We start from the raw sequence: 17,191 nt of genomic DNA, 5'->3' as shown, positions 1-17,191 counted from the left end.
AAATAAATATATTATTTTTATTTTTTTTTATTTATTTTTTTAAAAGCCCTTGGAGTAAATATCAGAAATATGCATATTTAAATATTTCAAAGCTGATATAACATTAATGAGAATACTGCACAAAAAATACTATACTACATGACAAGGCTTAATGCCGAGCCCTGCATTTATTTTTGCCAATTCTATATCATTTTATCAGCCAGTTTTGGAGAAAAGTTATTTTTGATGTTCCCATTATGTTAAGATAGCACGTCACTAAGCAATCAACATTGGCTTCCTGGGGACTGAACATATCTAACATTATAAATTCCAAAACAATAGAAAATTATTCAAACATGACATGTTTTTATGGATGCTTGCATATCCCAGCTGTCATGACTTGGTGTTTATCAAAAAAAAAAAAAAAAAAAAATCATAAACTATGTCACAGAACTGGCTTTGTGTCATTCTTGCCTGTACACCTGAGGACGTCAGCACACTCAAAAGTTTCCTCTAGTGTTTGTAACCATGAACTTCAACCCTGGATCTATACTTGATCATGTAAGCTTACACTGTAGAAACAAAGACAAAAAAACAACATACCTGTCCCTCCAGCATGTCTCTCTGCATGCCTGGTCTGTCCTGCTCGGTGCTGTTGGTCCTCCTAATGGAGAGACTGTGCGACTTGCGCTTCTGTTTGACTTGACGGGCGGCTGCGCTGTTTCCACTTTCAACAGGCATCACTCCTCAGTGACGTCCCCCTACGCACTTCCTACCTGAAACTGAGTAATCAAACAGCAGGGTTTGTCCCATCCTTCAGCAATGGAAAAATATAATGTGTCCTTTGTTGGATACTATGCAGTATACCCTATTCCTCGATGCCATATGTAAATATCAAGTTAAATATTGAGGGAGGAAACAAAGTAAGTCTTGGGTGATGACATACTAGAGGAATGTGTTGTCTACTGTGGGTGTAGGTTGATTTAATACTAGTTAAGCAAACATCATAAACATTATGAATTCAAATGAAGCCGCTGTAAAACTCTGATGTCTGAAGAGACGGTTTGACTGAGCAGGTGAATGTGAATCGAAATGTCAAGGTGAAATCTCATAAAAACACATCTGAGACATTTCACTCAGAAATGTAAAGAAAGCAAAATTCAAGTATAGTCTGCATAAAAAAGAAGCTTAAATTTCAGTAATTTAACACAAATTTACAATCATTTACCTTTTTTTTTTTTTTTAAATTAAGTACTGCTATCATTTTAGGTAACTTACTGTAATGTGAATTACTGTAACATTAATATTAAAACTTTCTATGAATAATATTTTAATGTAAAAAAGTCTCGTCTCGTCTCGTCTCGTAATTACTGTTTAACCAAAATGATTTTTCAGCATTTTTTTTTTTTTTTTTACCATGACAAGAAAAAATATTGCTTAACAGCAATATTGGAATTTTTCCTTTACAGTATTGAGAATGGAATATTTTTATATTACAATATAAAAAAACAACATCTTTTCACATTACAGTAACAAGAGATAGAAATTTAAGAAAAAAATGAGCTTAATCATGAAAATATATCAATGTCACAATGCAAAACTCTTTAATTATCATAAAAGTATAATTATATATTATATATAGTATATAATTACATATATAAATGTTTTTGAAAACAGTCTCTTATGCTCAAAAATACAGAAAAATAAGTAACATTGTGAAATATTACAATTTAAAATAGCTTTCTATTTTAATAACTTTAAAATATAATTTAAAAATCAGCCATTACTCCATTCTTCAGTGTCAAATGATCAACATTAAATTGAGAATAAAGTCATTATGTTTTGAGAAAAAAAACTCATTAAATTGAGAAAAAAAGTTGAAAAAAAATGTTGAGAATAAAATCATTAAATTTTGAGAATAAAGTCGTTGCATTTCGAGAAAAAAAGTCAATAATAAAATGTCAAGAATAAACACGATTTAATTAGGCTTTTTCTCTAAAAATGTAACGAGTTTTTTCTCAAAATGCAACAACTTTATTCTTAAAATTTTATGATTTTATTCAACATTGTATTTTGACTTTTAATCGTTTAGTTTAGTTTAATCTTGCATTACAATGACTTTAATCTTATGATGGTTTTATTTTTTTATTTTGCTTGGCCGTAATCCTTCTCCGTATATTAAAATGATTTCTGATATATATGTTTTTTTTTGTTTGTTTGTTTGTTTGTTTATTTTTGTTTTGGGGGGGGGGGGTGATATGAATTGGAAATTCCCATTATACTTGGATAATAAACCATTTATTATAATTAATATAACCATATATTTATGTTTATTGATGAAGTAATGGGTGTCATTTTAATGTAAAACAAAAATGTTAAGTGAGTTCATGAAGTGTTAAATAAAAAGTTAAAATCGTGAACAAAAGAGCAAGCAGGCCATTATCCACAATAACAAACAACATAAAGTGTTAATGTCAGCTTAAGCATTTTAAAAAGTATGAATAATTATAAAAACATAATGCTAAATAAAGGGCATGCAAAAAAAAAATTACAAATACCAGGCATGGAGAGCAGTGAATGATAAACAAAGCAGACACATCCTCAGACGACTGCTTAAAGTGATGAAGAAGATCTCAACAGGAAGCCCGGGGCCGCACTCACGCCAGCACTGAACACAAAACAACACCAGCTATCGGTTCACAAACATGACAATGAAGAAAAGAAAAGCTGCAGGCATGGAGTGGCAGCATTCTCACAACCTAAAATGAAAGGGAGGAGGATGGGAGAAGGTGGATGGATGGATGGAGCAGGTAAAACAGACAGAAAGTGTTGTCAAATGTACAAACCGTGATACCAAGCCAGTACAGAAATTTTAAAAATGTGACGCTTTGAGCGCTGTTCAGAGGATTCGTAAACACCTCTGATTGGCCACTGTGTTCATGATCAACGCTTCAAAAACATGTTGTAAATAGACATCAATGACACTCTTCACCGAGCGCTTACACAGATACACACGGAAGCGTTTGAAAGCAGGCGTCTATCAGCGGACCGGTGTTCTGAGAAATCGAGTCCCCTCAGGAATTGGGTCTCCTTCAGGACCCAGGCGGTAATGGCTGATCAAAAGTTGTTATCATGATGTCTTGACTAATTATAACCCATTTCACTATTGTATGATGTTTATTACATTAGGTGCACAAACAACATGCTAGAAATATAAAATAAATGCCTATGTATTGCATAATAAATCAAACTGGAAAGACAACCATGCCTAAAAAAATGTATTTTTTTATAAGGATAAGGATTGTTGCAACATACTATGTTCTGTTAAAGTAATTTAATATTAATTTTACACAATAATAGCAATGTGGTATAGTGTATAATATTACTATTATACTATATAAGCTAAGCTAGAAGGCTAAGTGGTAGATGTATGCTATGCTAGTACATAAGCTAACTAAAAAATAAAAAAAAACAGTAAGAACGAAAATGGCTTGATTTCACAACCTATAGATTCAGTTATATACTATAAATCAAGTAATTTAAAAGACATTAATGGTCATTATAACACATTTTAAAAGGTTAATTCAACAGAAAATTAAAATTATGTCATTAATTACTCACCCTCATGTCGTTCCACACCTGTAAGACCTTCGTTCATCTTCAGAACACAAATTAAGATATTTTTGATAAAATCCGACGGCTCAGTGAGACCTCCATCGACAGCAAGTTAATTAACACTTTCAATGCCCAGAAAGCTACTAAAGACATATTTAAAACTGATCATGTGACTACAGTGGTTCAACCTTAAGCGACGAGAATACTTTTTGTGCGTTTACGACTTTATTCAACAATATCAAGTGATGGGCGATTTCAAAACACTGCTTTATGAAGCTTCGAAGCTTTACAAATATTTTGTTTCGAATCAGTAGTTCAAAGCGTGTATCAAACTGCCAAAGTCACGTGATTTCAGTAAACGATGCTTTGTTATGTCATAAGCGTTTTGAAATGTTTCAAAATTTCAGTGGTTCAAGTGACTTTGAATAAAGTCGTTATTTTGTTTTTGTGGCGCACAAAAAGTATTCTCTTCACTTCATAACATTAAGGTTGAACCACTGTAGTCACATGATCTGTTTTAAATATGTCTTTAGTAGCTTTCTGGGCATTGAAAGTGTTAATTATCTTGCTGCCAACGGAAGCCTCACTGAGCCATCAGATTTTATCAAAAATATCTTAATTTGTGTTCTGAAGATGAATGAAGGTCTTACGGGTGTGGAACGACATGAGGGTGAGTAATAAATGACATAATTTTCATTTTCGGTTGACTTAACATTTTAAACAATATAAATCATAACGTGATTTTGCAGGAATTATAATCAGGCGCTAAAAATACTACCCATTAAAAGTCAGTTGAAATAATGGGATCACTCAGGGTCCTAAAGGAGACCCGATTCCTGTGGGGACTCGATTACTCACCACACCGGTCCGCTGATAGACGCCTGCTTTCAAATGCTCCCGCTTTTAAAACACTTTCAAATTCAAACGCTCCTGTGCGTTAGTCATTGAAGCCAATCACAGACATATCTGTTGAGCGTATGAACACAATGGCCAATCAGAGGTGTTTATGAATCCGCTCAACAGTGCTCAAAGCAACAACTTGGTATCGTGTTCGGTACTTTTGACAACACTGCAGACAGGTTTTAGCTCATGAGGTTAGTGGGTTTGAACAACTCGTATGTAACACATGCATGAAGTATGCACCTGCAGCATCATGCTTTGTTCTTTATGCGAGACTTTAAAGAGGCCATATGATGCTATTTTAAAAGGTCAATATTTTGTTTATTAGGTGTACTAGAATAGGTTAACATGCTTTAATGTTCAAAAAACATTAGATTATTGCAGCCCCTCTATTCCCAGCCTGTCTGAAATGATCTGATTTCTACAAAGCCCCTCCTTCTGAAAACCCCAGAGTGCTCTGATTGGCCGAACACCTCAAGTGTGTGATAGAAATGTAACACCCCTTACCATAATCATAGGCTTTAGCTTTCAAAGCAATTGTAAACACACAGTTAATAATGTTGTCAGTCCTATATCAGATGGAGGCAAAATGAGATTCGTGAAAAATGCGAATGATCAAGCAGATCGATTGGAACGCCAAGACATAGCAACAACACAACAATTAACTAAAGCCTTGCCTTCTTTTTTTGCATGCCTTTAGGTGGACATTATGCTAATATTTCACATTTTGATGCCCAGTTCTGTCATAAGCAAACTGATGTGTTATGTTGTGTAATTAGATGGAAACTATTACTTAGGGCCCTATTTTAACGATCTAAGCGCATGGTCTAAAGCGCACGGCGCAAGTGCACTTAAGGCGTGTCCGAATCCACTTTTGCTAGTTTAAGGACAGGAAAAATGGTCAGCGCACCCGGCGCATGGTCTAAAAGGGTTCTCTTAATGAGTAATGGGGGTGTTTTGGGCGTAACGTGAAATAAACCAATAAGAGTCTCATATCCCATTCCCTTTAAAAGCCAGCTGTGATCGTGCCATGGCGGATTCTCTATTTACATGGTGGAAATTGCAAGCAGAAAACTGAACGCTTCTCTAGTGAGGAAACGGAGCAGACCAAAGCATCTTTATCTTTATGCACACAATAATAATCTCTTACAATCCGTTCGATTTACCCACTTTTGAGATGTCAGCTGAAAAATAAAGTTCTTTTTGAGACGAGTAAAAAATGTAAAAATTGACAAAAAAAAAAAATGTTGGTTCTGAGAAAAATATTTAATAATGAATTGTTCACAATAAGGCCAGCAAAGTGCATTAAAAAGTGCAATATGTGAAATTTTCTGTCCACTAGAGGTCGCTAGAGGCCTATTCAAAAAGGCGTAGCTTGATGACGGCAAGTTTGAGCGCGGAATCTTGGGACATGTGGTCTTCACCTCAACAGACAGTGGAATAGAATAGGGATGGGACTCGGGAAGAAATCATGTTCATGGATGTGATTATTAGCGTTACTGTAGTATGAAGCAGAGCAGGATCAAGTGTTGTCGGAGCTGAACGAGGTCGCTGGAGTGATACACGTCTCACGAGCAGCGGGACTTTTATTATGACACAGTCGCCGGCGCCGCTTCCGCTTTTCCAGTCATGAGTATGAGGTAACACAGCTCTGTTTATCATATTAGATACATTTGAGAGTGTTGAAAATGATGTTATAACGTTACTCTGTGCGTTCGCTCGGCGGCTGCTGTGAGACACTGTTACACACTGCAGTAAGATAGATCGATTTTAGAATATCATATTAAATGCTGGATGGCTTGTGTTGATAAATGGCGAGCAATTCATTTTAAAACGTATTGTATGATGGAGAAAATTCTGTATTATTGTTACTAAAAATAAAGTTGCATCTGATTATGCTATGTTAGCTACTTGACAATAGTGTTTACCATGGTAAAGCATGGTACTCGCAAAAAAAAAAATCAAGAAAATTTGATTTAAACAATAAGACTAAACGTGTTGAGCTATATAACAATAATTAGTTTTCTGTCTATAAATATATCAAAACAGTTGTTCCCTTGTCTATTAAAACATGTAAATATTAAAGCGTCTTTGGCGTTTCCATGGTTTCTACAAAATAAAACCGGAAACCGAGGGTAACGCGGGTATGACGCAATTGACAGGCGACTCCTCACACGTCCCGGAGCCTTGGTTAAAATTGCAATTTTCTCATGATTTACAAATAGTTGGAAACATTTGGGATATTTTAAGAATTCAAGTGAATAAAATATATAACACTGGCCTAGTGGTTTTTGGATATTTTACTGCAAAATTCTTACATATTGCACCTTTAATGAAATAATTAGAAATAAACAGACATATTTTTGCACAATCATGTTAACAAGTATTGTTAAATCTTGTGGCTATATTTTTGAAACAGTTTTGTTTTGTTTTTGTTTTTTTACGAATCAGCCAGTTCACTTCCATTGTACAGTAAGAGAATCACCCAGATTGTAGCAGTAGTTGTTTATAAGAAATAAAAAAAAAAAAATCTACTTTTTTAACATCCACATCAATCCACAAAACTCGTCCACTTTAACTTGTATCATTATCATACTACGTGCTTCACAGGATCATGATAATGTCATGGTATACTGTCCAAAAATGGCAATATGATAGTACCTTGATGCTTCTTCTCGCGTTTTGTAAGCGTTTCACAATATACAAGTTTATCTAGAGTCCAGATAATTTATGGAAACATAATTATGACTGTCTGTGTTTACATATAAAGGACATTTACATTTAGAAGTCGTGTATGTTTAATTCTAATAGTCACAAAAATGTAATTTAATGGCACAAAAACAAATAGAGTTTGTATTTAAATATCTTCCCCTGAAAAAGTCTGGTGCTTTGAACACATTTATCCGAAATGCAGATGATCACACACGCACACACAGCAGTCTGACGCAAGGTCAGCTGGCCTACTCGGTTAAAATACCACAAACACAGTCAAATAAGATGCCGTTATCAGTCATGAGCCCAGTGCCGTGTCTCTCTGACAGCAGCTGTGTGTTGATAAAGTGTAATTGACCTGATTATCAGCTAATCTTCCATTACGACAAACACTAGCGTCTCTGCTTTCAATAATACTCACATTAATGACCGCTTCAGATGATCTGAGCGCGTTTGTCATTCGCTGATGGAGGGATGGTGTGTGTTTGAATCCTCCAGCATGATCCACACAAACACACACTGACGATTCTGTCAGAAAAAATCACCGGGATTTTCACACTTTGATGTTATTTTTTTTATCAAACCCGACGCTGTCAGCAGACTGTGAAGCAAGAGGAAATGACAACAGATCTGACGGTCGTACGACCGGAAGCAAAACTTCAAAATAAAAGCTTCAACGTATTTTTTCTTCTCCAAATTTCGCCACAAATACATAAATGCATTTATATTTGTAAACAAATTATAATGATTAAAGTATTATATTAATAATAATTAATTAATAATTAATACGTCATATGAGCACAGATGGAGAGGGAAAAACACAAGATAAACATCGCTATGGCACACATATGGAAGTTGTGTATTAATACAAACTTTAAATATTAAACAGCAAAATATGAAAACATTTAAATCACGTGATTTATAACCTTCATTAAGGATTTCCTGTAATATCAGATAAAAAGTGAAAAATGTGAAAAGTATAGCCTTAATTTGAATTATTATTATTATTATTATTATTATTATTATTATTATTATAAATGTTTTAAAAATAATATTGAGATTAATTAAACTATTTGTAGATAATGACTTTAAAAAATAGTATTTAAAACAACAGTAATACTAATAATAGCAATAACGATAACAACAATAATAATACTTTTGAAACTTGTGTCTTAAAATTATGTTAAATTGTTGTATTTGATTTTATGTCCAAAACATTTTATTTTATTTCATTTTGTTTAATTTTATTTCATTACTTTCCTCGGCTTTTCCTGCAGTTAACCAAAGCCATTTAAAAAAAAAACATTTAATTCATGTGATTTAGAACCTTCATTAAATATATAAAAAAAGTGAGAAGTATAGCCTTAATTTGTTTTGTTATTATTATTAGTAGTAGTAGTAGTAGTAGTAGTAGTAGTATATGTTTTTTAAATAATGTTGAGATTAATTAAACTACTTGTATTTTAAAAAAAATATATTATTTTAAACAACAACAGAAATAATAATAATAATACTTTTGAAAATTGTGTCTTAAAATGACGTTAAATTACTGTATTTTATTTTATTTCGTTTAATGTCATTTCATTTCCTGCCGTCAACCAACCAAAGACGGAAGAGATCGTATATAAATATACACCAATCCGAAGACGGCTTCATTCCCAACATCCAATCAAAATCTTTGTCACTTATGGGCGGGGAATCAGTGTGGTGGTGGTCAGAGTTGAGCAGCGATCAGTTCCTTCATCGTTGAGCTCGTGCTTTATGTGTGATCCGCGCGTTATGAAGATAGTTCACTTGATCACAGTTATCACTTCAGCAGTGTGAGTGCGTGAAGCGCTGCTTTACTGTGGAGTTACAGAGCAGATGGTGTGATGGTATGATGGCGTGTTTGTAGCGTGCTGGCGTGTGATTGGTCAGTGTAGTGTGCGCGCATGGCGTGGGTGCTATGGGCGGTGCGCAGATCCGCTGCTGCGCTGCTCGTGACAGTCAATAAACCCGCAGCGCGAGCAGAAACTCTCTATTTACCTGCTCGACAGCGCGCAGATCACCACAGGTGAGTGCAGAATATCATTTATACAGTGATATTTTATATGAGCTGATGATTTTACATGGCCTGGATAATGTGTCCTTTTAATTGCGAACTTTTAGCACACTGCTAAACTCAATTTTGTCGATATTTTTGTAACAATTGTTGTTTATGATTCAAGTATCATGTGTTATTATTATTATTATTAGGTATGTTTACTTTCTTTAAATTATATTATTCAGTTATTATTACCTATGCCATTTAGCCGTTAAGTGTTAATGTGTTTCAGTGTTTAATTATTCATTTAATGCTTTTTATGTTAATTATATTATTTAGTTAATATAAAATTAAATATATTTATAATGTGCTATATGTTGTTATTAGCTAACCATAATGACTGTTATATTCATATACAGTGTTTTTAGGTTGTTTTGTAGCAGTTGTCTTCTATTTACTTAATAATTATTATATTAAATGATTGCATTATAAAGCATGTTTTAGTATTAAGGTGTGTGTGTGTGTGTGTGTGTGTGTGTGTGTGTGTTTGCAGTCAGGTCAGGCGGCTCAGTACACCTGTAAGGATGCCGGAGATTAACATGGATAATCTGGATGAAAAGCAGGTGCAGCTGCTTGCAGAGATGTGCATCCTGATCGACGACAATGACAGAAAGATTGGAGCTGACAGCAAGAAAAACTGTCATCTCAATGCAAACATTGATAAAGGTAATGCATGTGTGTGATGTTTTACTGTTGATTATACTGTATTGTGCATGCAATGGCCACAAAAAGTGTTTCGAAACGTCATACACACTTGAAAAAGTATATTACTGTATGATAGATTCTACATTATTTGTTTGCTACTTTCTTTAATATTTTATCTAAAACAACTAACTGTATATATTTAAACTGTTTTTTTTTTTTCATATATTCAGAACAAATAATGCAACAAGTGTCTTTGAATCTGTTTTTTATTATTTTAGTGATATGCACATTCAAGGTCATGTATAATAACATATGTATACACCGACTGTATTGTATTATCTGTTTGGTGGATAACATCACATTTGGCAGGTTGTAAAAGTGAAACTTTTATTTATTTGTTTATTTTAAATACATAAAGTCACAAATTAAATGATTTACCTGCACCGACAGGATTGTTGCATCGAGCGTTCAGTGTTTTCCTGTTTAACAGCGAGGAAAAGCTTCTCCTTCAGCAGAGATCCAATGCCAAAATCACTTTTCCAGGTGCGTGTCAGTGTTATTTTAATATTCTTTTCATGCTATTATGGTATTTATTAATATTCAGAGTTATCTGTTAGAAATAGCTGTTATATTTTCAGTTTTCATTTTGATTTTAGTTTAAAGTCGGCATGAAACGGAAGTTGAGATAGTCTTTTCTTCCCCATTGTGACGTATATCCGAGTGAAACGGCTTCTCGAACAAGAAAAAAAATGTAGGGTGGGTTGAGTGTTGCAGGGGTGACTTCAAACCCAGAAGACTAATTCAGCAGTGCTTACTGAGATTTTTCCTACGGGTTTTTATAATGGGGTTTTTCAATTTATGAGTCAAATAAGGTGTGCGGTAAACATAACTATAATAAACATATTTATAAAAAAAAAAAAAAAGACAAAAACACACAACAAAATCACAAACTAAAATTAAAATGAAAACAGAAAACATTAATAAAAACTATAATAGTATTTCAATGATACTAAAATAACGCTGCCCTGAAATAAAGTTTTGTTTGTTTGATGTGCTTTCCCAGGCTGTTTTACCAACACTTGCTGTAGTCACCCCTTACATACTGCCAGTGAACTGGAGGAGCAGGACGCCATTGGAGTCCGAAGCGCCGCACAGAGACGCCTCCAAGCTGAGCTCGGGATTCCCATGGATCAGGTACTGAAACCCGAAAAAATATTCAACAGCATTATTTATGGATCGCAAACAGTGGCATGTATAGGCAGAGCCTAAAATGAACAATCACCAAATGAGAGTAAAAAGAAGATGCCAAAGGGAACTCAATTAGTTTCTCGCTTTGTGGGAAGTTTTCTGTGCGCAAACATCCCAAGCGCGTGCCCAAAAATCCACATCTCAAGATGCGAATACTGATTTGAGCTCTCTTTCACATCTTCTTGTACTTGAAAATGCCTGTGTTGGTGCGTATCCTCATAAACCTAGTCAGTTACGTCTTAAGTGAACATAAACAGTTGAAAAAGAAAACGCATGTGTAACAGTGTAATGGATCCGTGCATTAGCTCTTAAAGTGACAGCAGCCTAATAGACCTGCTGTGTCCTTAAAGGTACCCTAGATTCAAAAATTGAATTTACCTCGGCATAGTTGAATAACAAGAGTTCAGTACATGGAAAAGACATACAGTGAGTTTCAAACTCCATTGTTTCCTCCTTCTTATATAAATCTCAATTGTTTAAAAGACCTCCGAAGAACAGGCGAATCTCAACATATCAGCGACTGTTACGTAACAGTCGGGGTGTACGCCCCAATATTTGCATATGCCAGCCCATGATTGAGGCATTACACAAGGGCAGCCAGTATTAAAGTCTGGATGAAAGGCATTAGACAAGGGCAGAACGTCTGGATGTGCACAGATGAATCAATAGACTAGGTAAGCAAGCAAGGACAATAGCAAAAAATGGCAGATGGAGCAATAATAACTGACATGATTCATGATAACATGATATTTTTAGTGATATTTGTAAATTGTCTTTCTAAATGTTTCGTTAGCATGTTGCTAATGTACTGTTAAATGTGGTTAAAGTTACCATCGTTTCTTACTGTATTCACAGAGACAAGAGCCGTCGCTATTTTCATTTTTAAACACTTGCAGTCTGTATAATTCATAAACACAACTTCATTCTTTATAAATCTCTCCAACAGTGTAGCATTAGCCGCTAGCCACGGAGCACTATCAAACTCATTCAGAATCAATGTAAACATTCAAATAAACACTGTACTTAGCAATTAGACATGCTGCATGATGAACACTTTGTAAAGATCCATTTTGAGGGTTATATTAGCTGTTTGAACTTTTTTTGTATGTTGTTTAAGGCAAGCGCGAGCTCTGTGGGCGTGGACCACGGGATTTAAAGGGCCACACACCCTGAATCGGCTCATTTCTAATTATGCCCCAAAATAGGCAGTTAAAAAAATGAATTTAAAAAAATCTATGGGGTATTTTGAGCTGAAACTTCAGACACATTCAGGGGACACCTTAGACTTATATTACATCTTGTAAAAAAAAAAAGTTCTAGGGCACCTTTAATGTTAATTCAACAACAAAAGACAAAGAAAAATCACTCATTGCTATTGACTGAATATTTTTTGTAACTTTAATAAGGATTAATCAATGTTCAATTTAAATAGTGAAGACTATGCAGTGTTATTTTACATTTGATTACTTTATTACATTTCTGTACCTGAAAATTGTGAATTGTCACTAAATTTTGGTGTCAAAACTGTGTTTTGTGGCTGATAAAAAATATTTACTGAATATTTTCTTCAAGGATTAGTTCACTTCAGAATTAAAATTTCCTGATAATTTACTCACCCCCATGTCATCTAAGATGTTCATGTCTTTCTTTCTTCAGTCGAATAGAAATTAAGGTTTTTGATGAAAACATTCCAGGATTATTCTCCTTATAGTGGACTTCAATGGCCTCCAAACGGTTGAAGGTCAAAATTACAGTTTCAGTGCAGCTTCAAAGGGCTTTAAACGATACCAGACGAGGAATAATGGTCTTATCTATTGAAACGATCAGTTATTTTCTAAAAAAAAAAAAAAAAAGTTATACTTTTTAACCACAAATTCTCATCTTGCACTAGCTCTGCGATGCGCCACACATTACGTAATCACGTTGGAAAAGTCGTGCGTGATGCAGATGGAAGTACCGATCCATTGTCTACAAATCGAACGTGCAAAGACTTGGTCAAACGGCCTATACAAAAATGAGATGGAGTTTTTCGCCTTTCCGTGGTACTTCTGCCTACGTTACACGTAACCTTTCCAACATGATTACATAATGTGTGGCTCATTTTTATTTATTTTTTTAGAAAATGTCCAATCATTTCGCTAGATAAGACACTTATTCCTCATCTGGGATCGTGTAGAGCTCTTTGAAGCTGCACTGAAACTGACATTTGGACCTTCAACCCGTTGGTAACTGTTGAAGTCCACTATATGGAGAAAAATCCTGGAATGTTTTCCTCAAAAACCTTGATTTCTTTTCGACTGAAGAAAGAAAGACATAAACATCTTGGATGACATGGGAGTCAGTAAATTATCAGGAAATTTTAATTCTGAAGTGAACTAATCCTATAAGTCACTGGCCATTGGCTGGTGTGGCAAAAAGACTAATTTACTTGTTATCTCAGGTGCCTCCAGAAGAGATGACCTACCTGACCCGCATCCACTACAAAGCCCAGTCAGACGGCGTTTGGGGCGAGCACGAGATCGACTACATCCTCTTCATGCAGAAAGACGTAGATCTGAATCCAGACCCCAATGAGATCCAGAGCCACTGCTACGTGTCCAAAGAGGAGCTGAAGGAGATCCTGGAGAAAGCCAAGAGAAAAGAGCTGGAGGTCACGCCCTGGTTCAGCCTCATCGCTGAAACCTTCCTCTTCAAGTGGTGGGACAACCTCCATAACCTCAAACAGTTCATCGACCATGACCGGATCCACCGCATGTAAGCAAGGACTTAGTTATGGACACTTTAACGGTTAAACTCTGATAAACACTGGACACTGATAACGGGCTTGTCTTGTTAGACAGCCTTTGTTTGTAAATGTTTGCACAAGCAGTGAGTTTTATTTAGTATTAAAGTTCTGATTACTAGATTAGAACTTTAATTCACTTACATTTCAAACTGCTACCAGAATACTGAGCGTTTGCTGTCTTTCTGTCAGAAGATTTAAGGAGGGATTGCTAACAAACACTTGTACACATTTGTATAAAGTGCCTAGTTTCATATCACAATATCAGAGACTTTGCTTTTGAGAGAATGTTTTGTGTAGATAAAACTGTCAGGGCTCATGAAGAGGTTTACGATTATGTGAAGTAATTTTTAGAGAAGTAAAATAAAGTTTGTTTATTTAGTCTCATTTATTTCAACCCATTCATTTTTAGAATATAAATATGAAAAAAAAGATGATCTACCTATCCATTCATCCTTTTTATTATCTCATAATAATGAATTTTAAAACATATATCAAATATTTAATACATATTAAAAAGTATCGTGTATAGCAAATTAGCTCAAAGGGGAAATATTAATAGGTATTCATAACTTGTTATGATTAATTATGAATATTTGAATCAGATTAATCAGAACTTATTGTAGCTACATTAACATTACAATCAAATAATCAGTTCATCCTGTGAACCCTCAGTATTGATTATTAATTAATTGTAAGAAAAGGGTATTTTCCATGGCCACAGAAAAAAAAATATTTCTTAGCATTTACAGCACTTAGAGCGTGTAACAAGATTGATCACTTAAGTGACATTTATTTGCAGGCAGGGAGTCAGAACCAAATATGTATTGTGCACAAATTTTAACTAAATCGTGAACACAACTAATCTAACAAACACAATCACATGTACATAAGTAAGATTGAAAGTGACAAAACGAAGCCGGAAATGGGAACAGGGATTGAAGCTATGGAAAAGAGTCAATAAACCATGAAAAGAACCATCAGTTTATTATTTCAAAGCATATTGTTAAGAGGATTTTACTGCTTATCATAAACTTGCATGCCTTTGCAGTGGAAGCAGTCTGTTGTTCTGCAGGTTCTTGGTGATTCCGTGAATCAATGGTGTTAAAGGTGCCATCGAACGTTTTTTTACAAGATGTAATATAAGTCTAAGGTGTCTCCTGAATGTGTCTGTGAAGTTTCAGCTCAAAATACCCCATAGATTTTTTTTTATTAATTTTTTTAACTGCCTATTTTGGGGCACCATTAACTATGCACTGATTCAGGGCTGCTGGCCCTTTAAATCTCGTGCTCCATGTCCATCGAGCTTGCGACTCTATAATACAGTGCATTTACAAAGTTCACACAGCTAATATAACCCTCAAATGGATCTTTACAAGATGTTCGTCATGTATGCTGCATGCATGCTTCGGGTCATGTGAGTATAGTATTTATTTGGATGTTTACATTTGATTCTGAAATAGTTTGATAGTGCTCCATAGCTAAAGCTAACATTACACACTGTTGGAGAGATTTATAAAGAATGAAGTTGTGTTTATGAATTATACAGACTGCAAGTGTTTAAAAATGAAAATAGCGACGGCTCTTGTCTCCGTGAATACAGTAAGAAACGATGGTAACTTTAACCACATTTAACAGTACATTAGCAACATGCTAACGAAACATTTAGAAAGACAATTTACAAATATCACTAAAAATATCATGATATCATGGATCATGTCAGTTATTATTGCTCCATCTGCCATTTTTCGCTGTTGTTCTTGCTTGCTTACCTAGTCTGATGATTCAGCTGTGCACAGATCCAGACATTACTGGCTGTCCTTGTCTAATGCCTTTCACAATGTTGGGAACATGGGCTGGCATATGCAAATATTGGGGGCGTACACCCCGACTGTTATGTAACAGTCGGTATTATGTTGAGATTCGCCTGTTCTTCGGAGGTCTTTTAAACAAATGAGATTTACATAAGAAGGAGGAAACAATGGAGTTTGAGACTCACTGTATGTCATTTCCATGTACTGAAATCTTGTTATTTAACCCTGCCAAGGTAAATTCAATTTTTAATTCTAGGGCACCTTTAAAGTTACAGTCGATTTCTCCTACGTTTAATGAAGACATGATGACGAACTTGCATGGTTAGTTGATTCTTGTAGTGGGGAAAGAGTTCTCTCTCTTCTAGGTAAAGCACATGGCTGGAATGCAGGTTGAGGCCTGCTGGCCCTGGCCGGAGAGACCACCCAGCAGCCAGGAGATGTCTAGAGTCAGTCGAAGGAGCAAGAGAAAGAGGCAGAGCTGTGTGTGGCTCTTTAAAGTCTGGGAAAAGTCACACCTCTTAGGGTTGACCTGACCAATGAGAAAGGTGGAAAATTCCTCTGTGGGGAGTTTATGATCCTTTGTTCTTCTAGCAGGGCATTTGCAGATGTAATTTGAATGGGTGTTCAAGATAAGAAACTTCACGATTCTTATAATACTAATGTGTCATAGAGTTAGCAACATAAATTAACAAATAGGAAATGAAAGATGGAGTCCATCGATACCAAACATGAGACCCGTGTGATCTTGGTTAACCATAGTATCCAATTCTAAAACATTAATCCAAAAGATTTTGAATTAAAGGGTTAGTTCACCCAAAAATGAAAATTCTGTCATTAATTACTCACCCTCATGTCGTTCCACACCCGTAAGACCTTCGTTCATCTTCGGAACACAAATTAAGATATTTTTTATTAAATCCGATGACTCAGTGAGGCCTGCATTCAAAGCAATGACATATCCTCTCTCAAGATCCATAAAGGTACTAAAAACATACAGTACAGTTCAAAAGTTTGGAACCACTAAGATTTTTAATGTTTTTAAAAGAAGTTTCGTCTGCTCACCAAGGCTACATTTATTTAATTAAAAATACAGTAAAAACAGTAATATTGTGAAATATTATTACAAAAATAAAATAACTGTTTTCTATTTGAATATATTTCACAAAGTAATTTATTCCTGTGATGGCAAAGCTGAATTTTCAGCATCATTACTCCAGTCTTCAGTGTCACATGATCCTTCAGAAATCATTCTAATATGCTGATCTGCTGCTCAAGAAACATTTAATGTGTACAATTGTACAAAATATTTGTGTACAATATTTTTTTTCAGGTTTATCTGATGAATAGAAAGTTCAAAAGAACAGTGTTTATCTGAAATCTAATCTTTTGTAACATTATAAATGTCTTTACTGC

The 17,191-nt window shown here is 34.8% G+C and overlaps 2 protein-coding genes across 4 annotated transcripts in view; one reads left to right on the top strand and one right to left on the bottom strand.

Annotated features, from left to right (window-relative positions):
* Positions 1–7,852, bottom strand: part of wdr37 (WD repeat domain 37) — a 50,991-nt gene extending 43,139 nt beyond the window's left edge. The window contains exons 1-3 of one of the 3 annotated variants that reach the window (XM_048174037.1): positions 7,628–7,852; positions 2,538–2,647; positions 583–761 (exon numbers count right to left, since the gene is read on the bottom strand). In XM_048174037.1, coding sequence (XP_048029994.1) covers positions 583–720 — 138 coding nt within the window. In that variant the 5' untranslated portion in view covers positions 721–761; positions 2,538–2,647; positions 7,628–7,852. The remainder of the gene's footprint in view (positions 1–582; positions 762–2,537; positions 2,648–7,627) is intronic. The other 2 variants (XM_048174039.1, XM_048174038.1) reach the window with 2 other exon arrangements.
* Positions 7,853–8,870: 1,018 nt separating this feature from the next.
* On the top strand, positions 8,871–14,351 carry idi1 (isopentenyl-diphosphate delta isomerase 1). Its single transcript, XM_048174945.1, has 5 exons — positions 8,871–9,259; positions 9,783–9,955; positions 10,385–10,477; positions 10,998–11,128; positions 13,623–14,351. Exons 1-5 carry the CDS (start codon positions 9,138–9,140, stop codon positions 13,938–13,940), a joined length of 837 nt encoding a protein of 278 aa, XP_048030902.1. The 5' UTR covers positions 8,871–9,137; the 3' UTR covers positions 13,941–14,351.
* Positions 14,352–17,191: the final 2,840 nt, after the last annotated feature.

The sequence above is a fragment of the Megalobrama amblycephala genome, linkage group LG22 (assembly GCF_018812025.1).
Source record: "Megalobrama amblycephala isolate DHTTF-2021 linkage group LG22, ASM1881202v1, whole genome shotgun sequence".
NCBI lineage: Eukaryota > Metazoa > Chordata > Actinopteri > Cypriniformes > Xenocyprididae > Megalobrama > Megalobrama amblycephala.
This window is presented reverse-complemented; position numbering and strand designations above follow the sequence as displayed.

Excerpts from the sequence above, each read along its gene's own strand:
- idi1 (XM_048174945.1), top strand. The coding sequence starts at position 9,138 with ATGGCGTGGGTGCTATGGGCGGTGCGCAGATCCGCTGCTGCGCTGCTC. Across the intron at positions 9,956-10,384 it reads CAATGCAAACATTGATAAAG|GATTGTTGCATCGAGCGTTC; the intron begins GTAATGCATGTG and ends CTGCACCGACAG. Across the intron at positions 11,129-13,622 it reads TCGGGATTCCCATGGATCAG|GTGCCTCCAGAAGAGATGAC; the intron begins GTACTGAAACCC and ends TTGTTATCTCAG.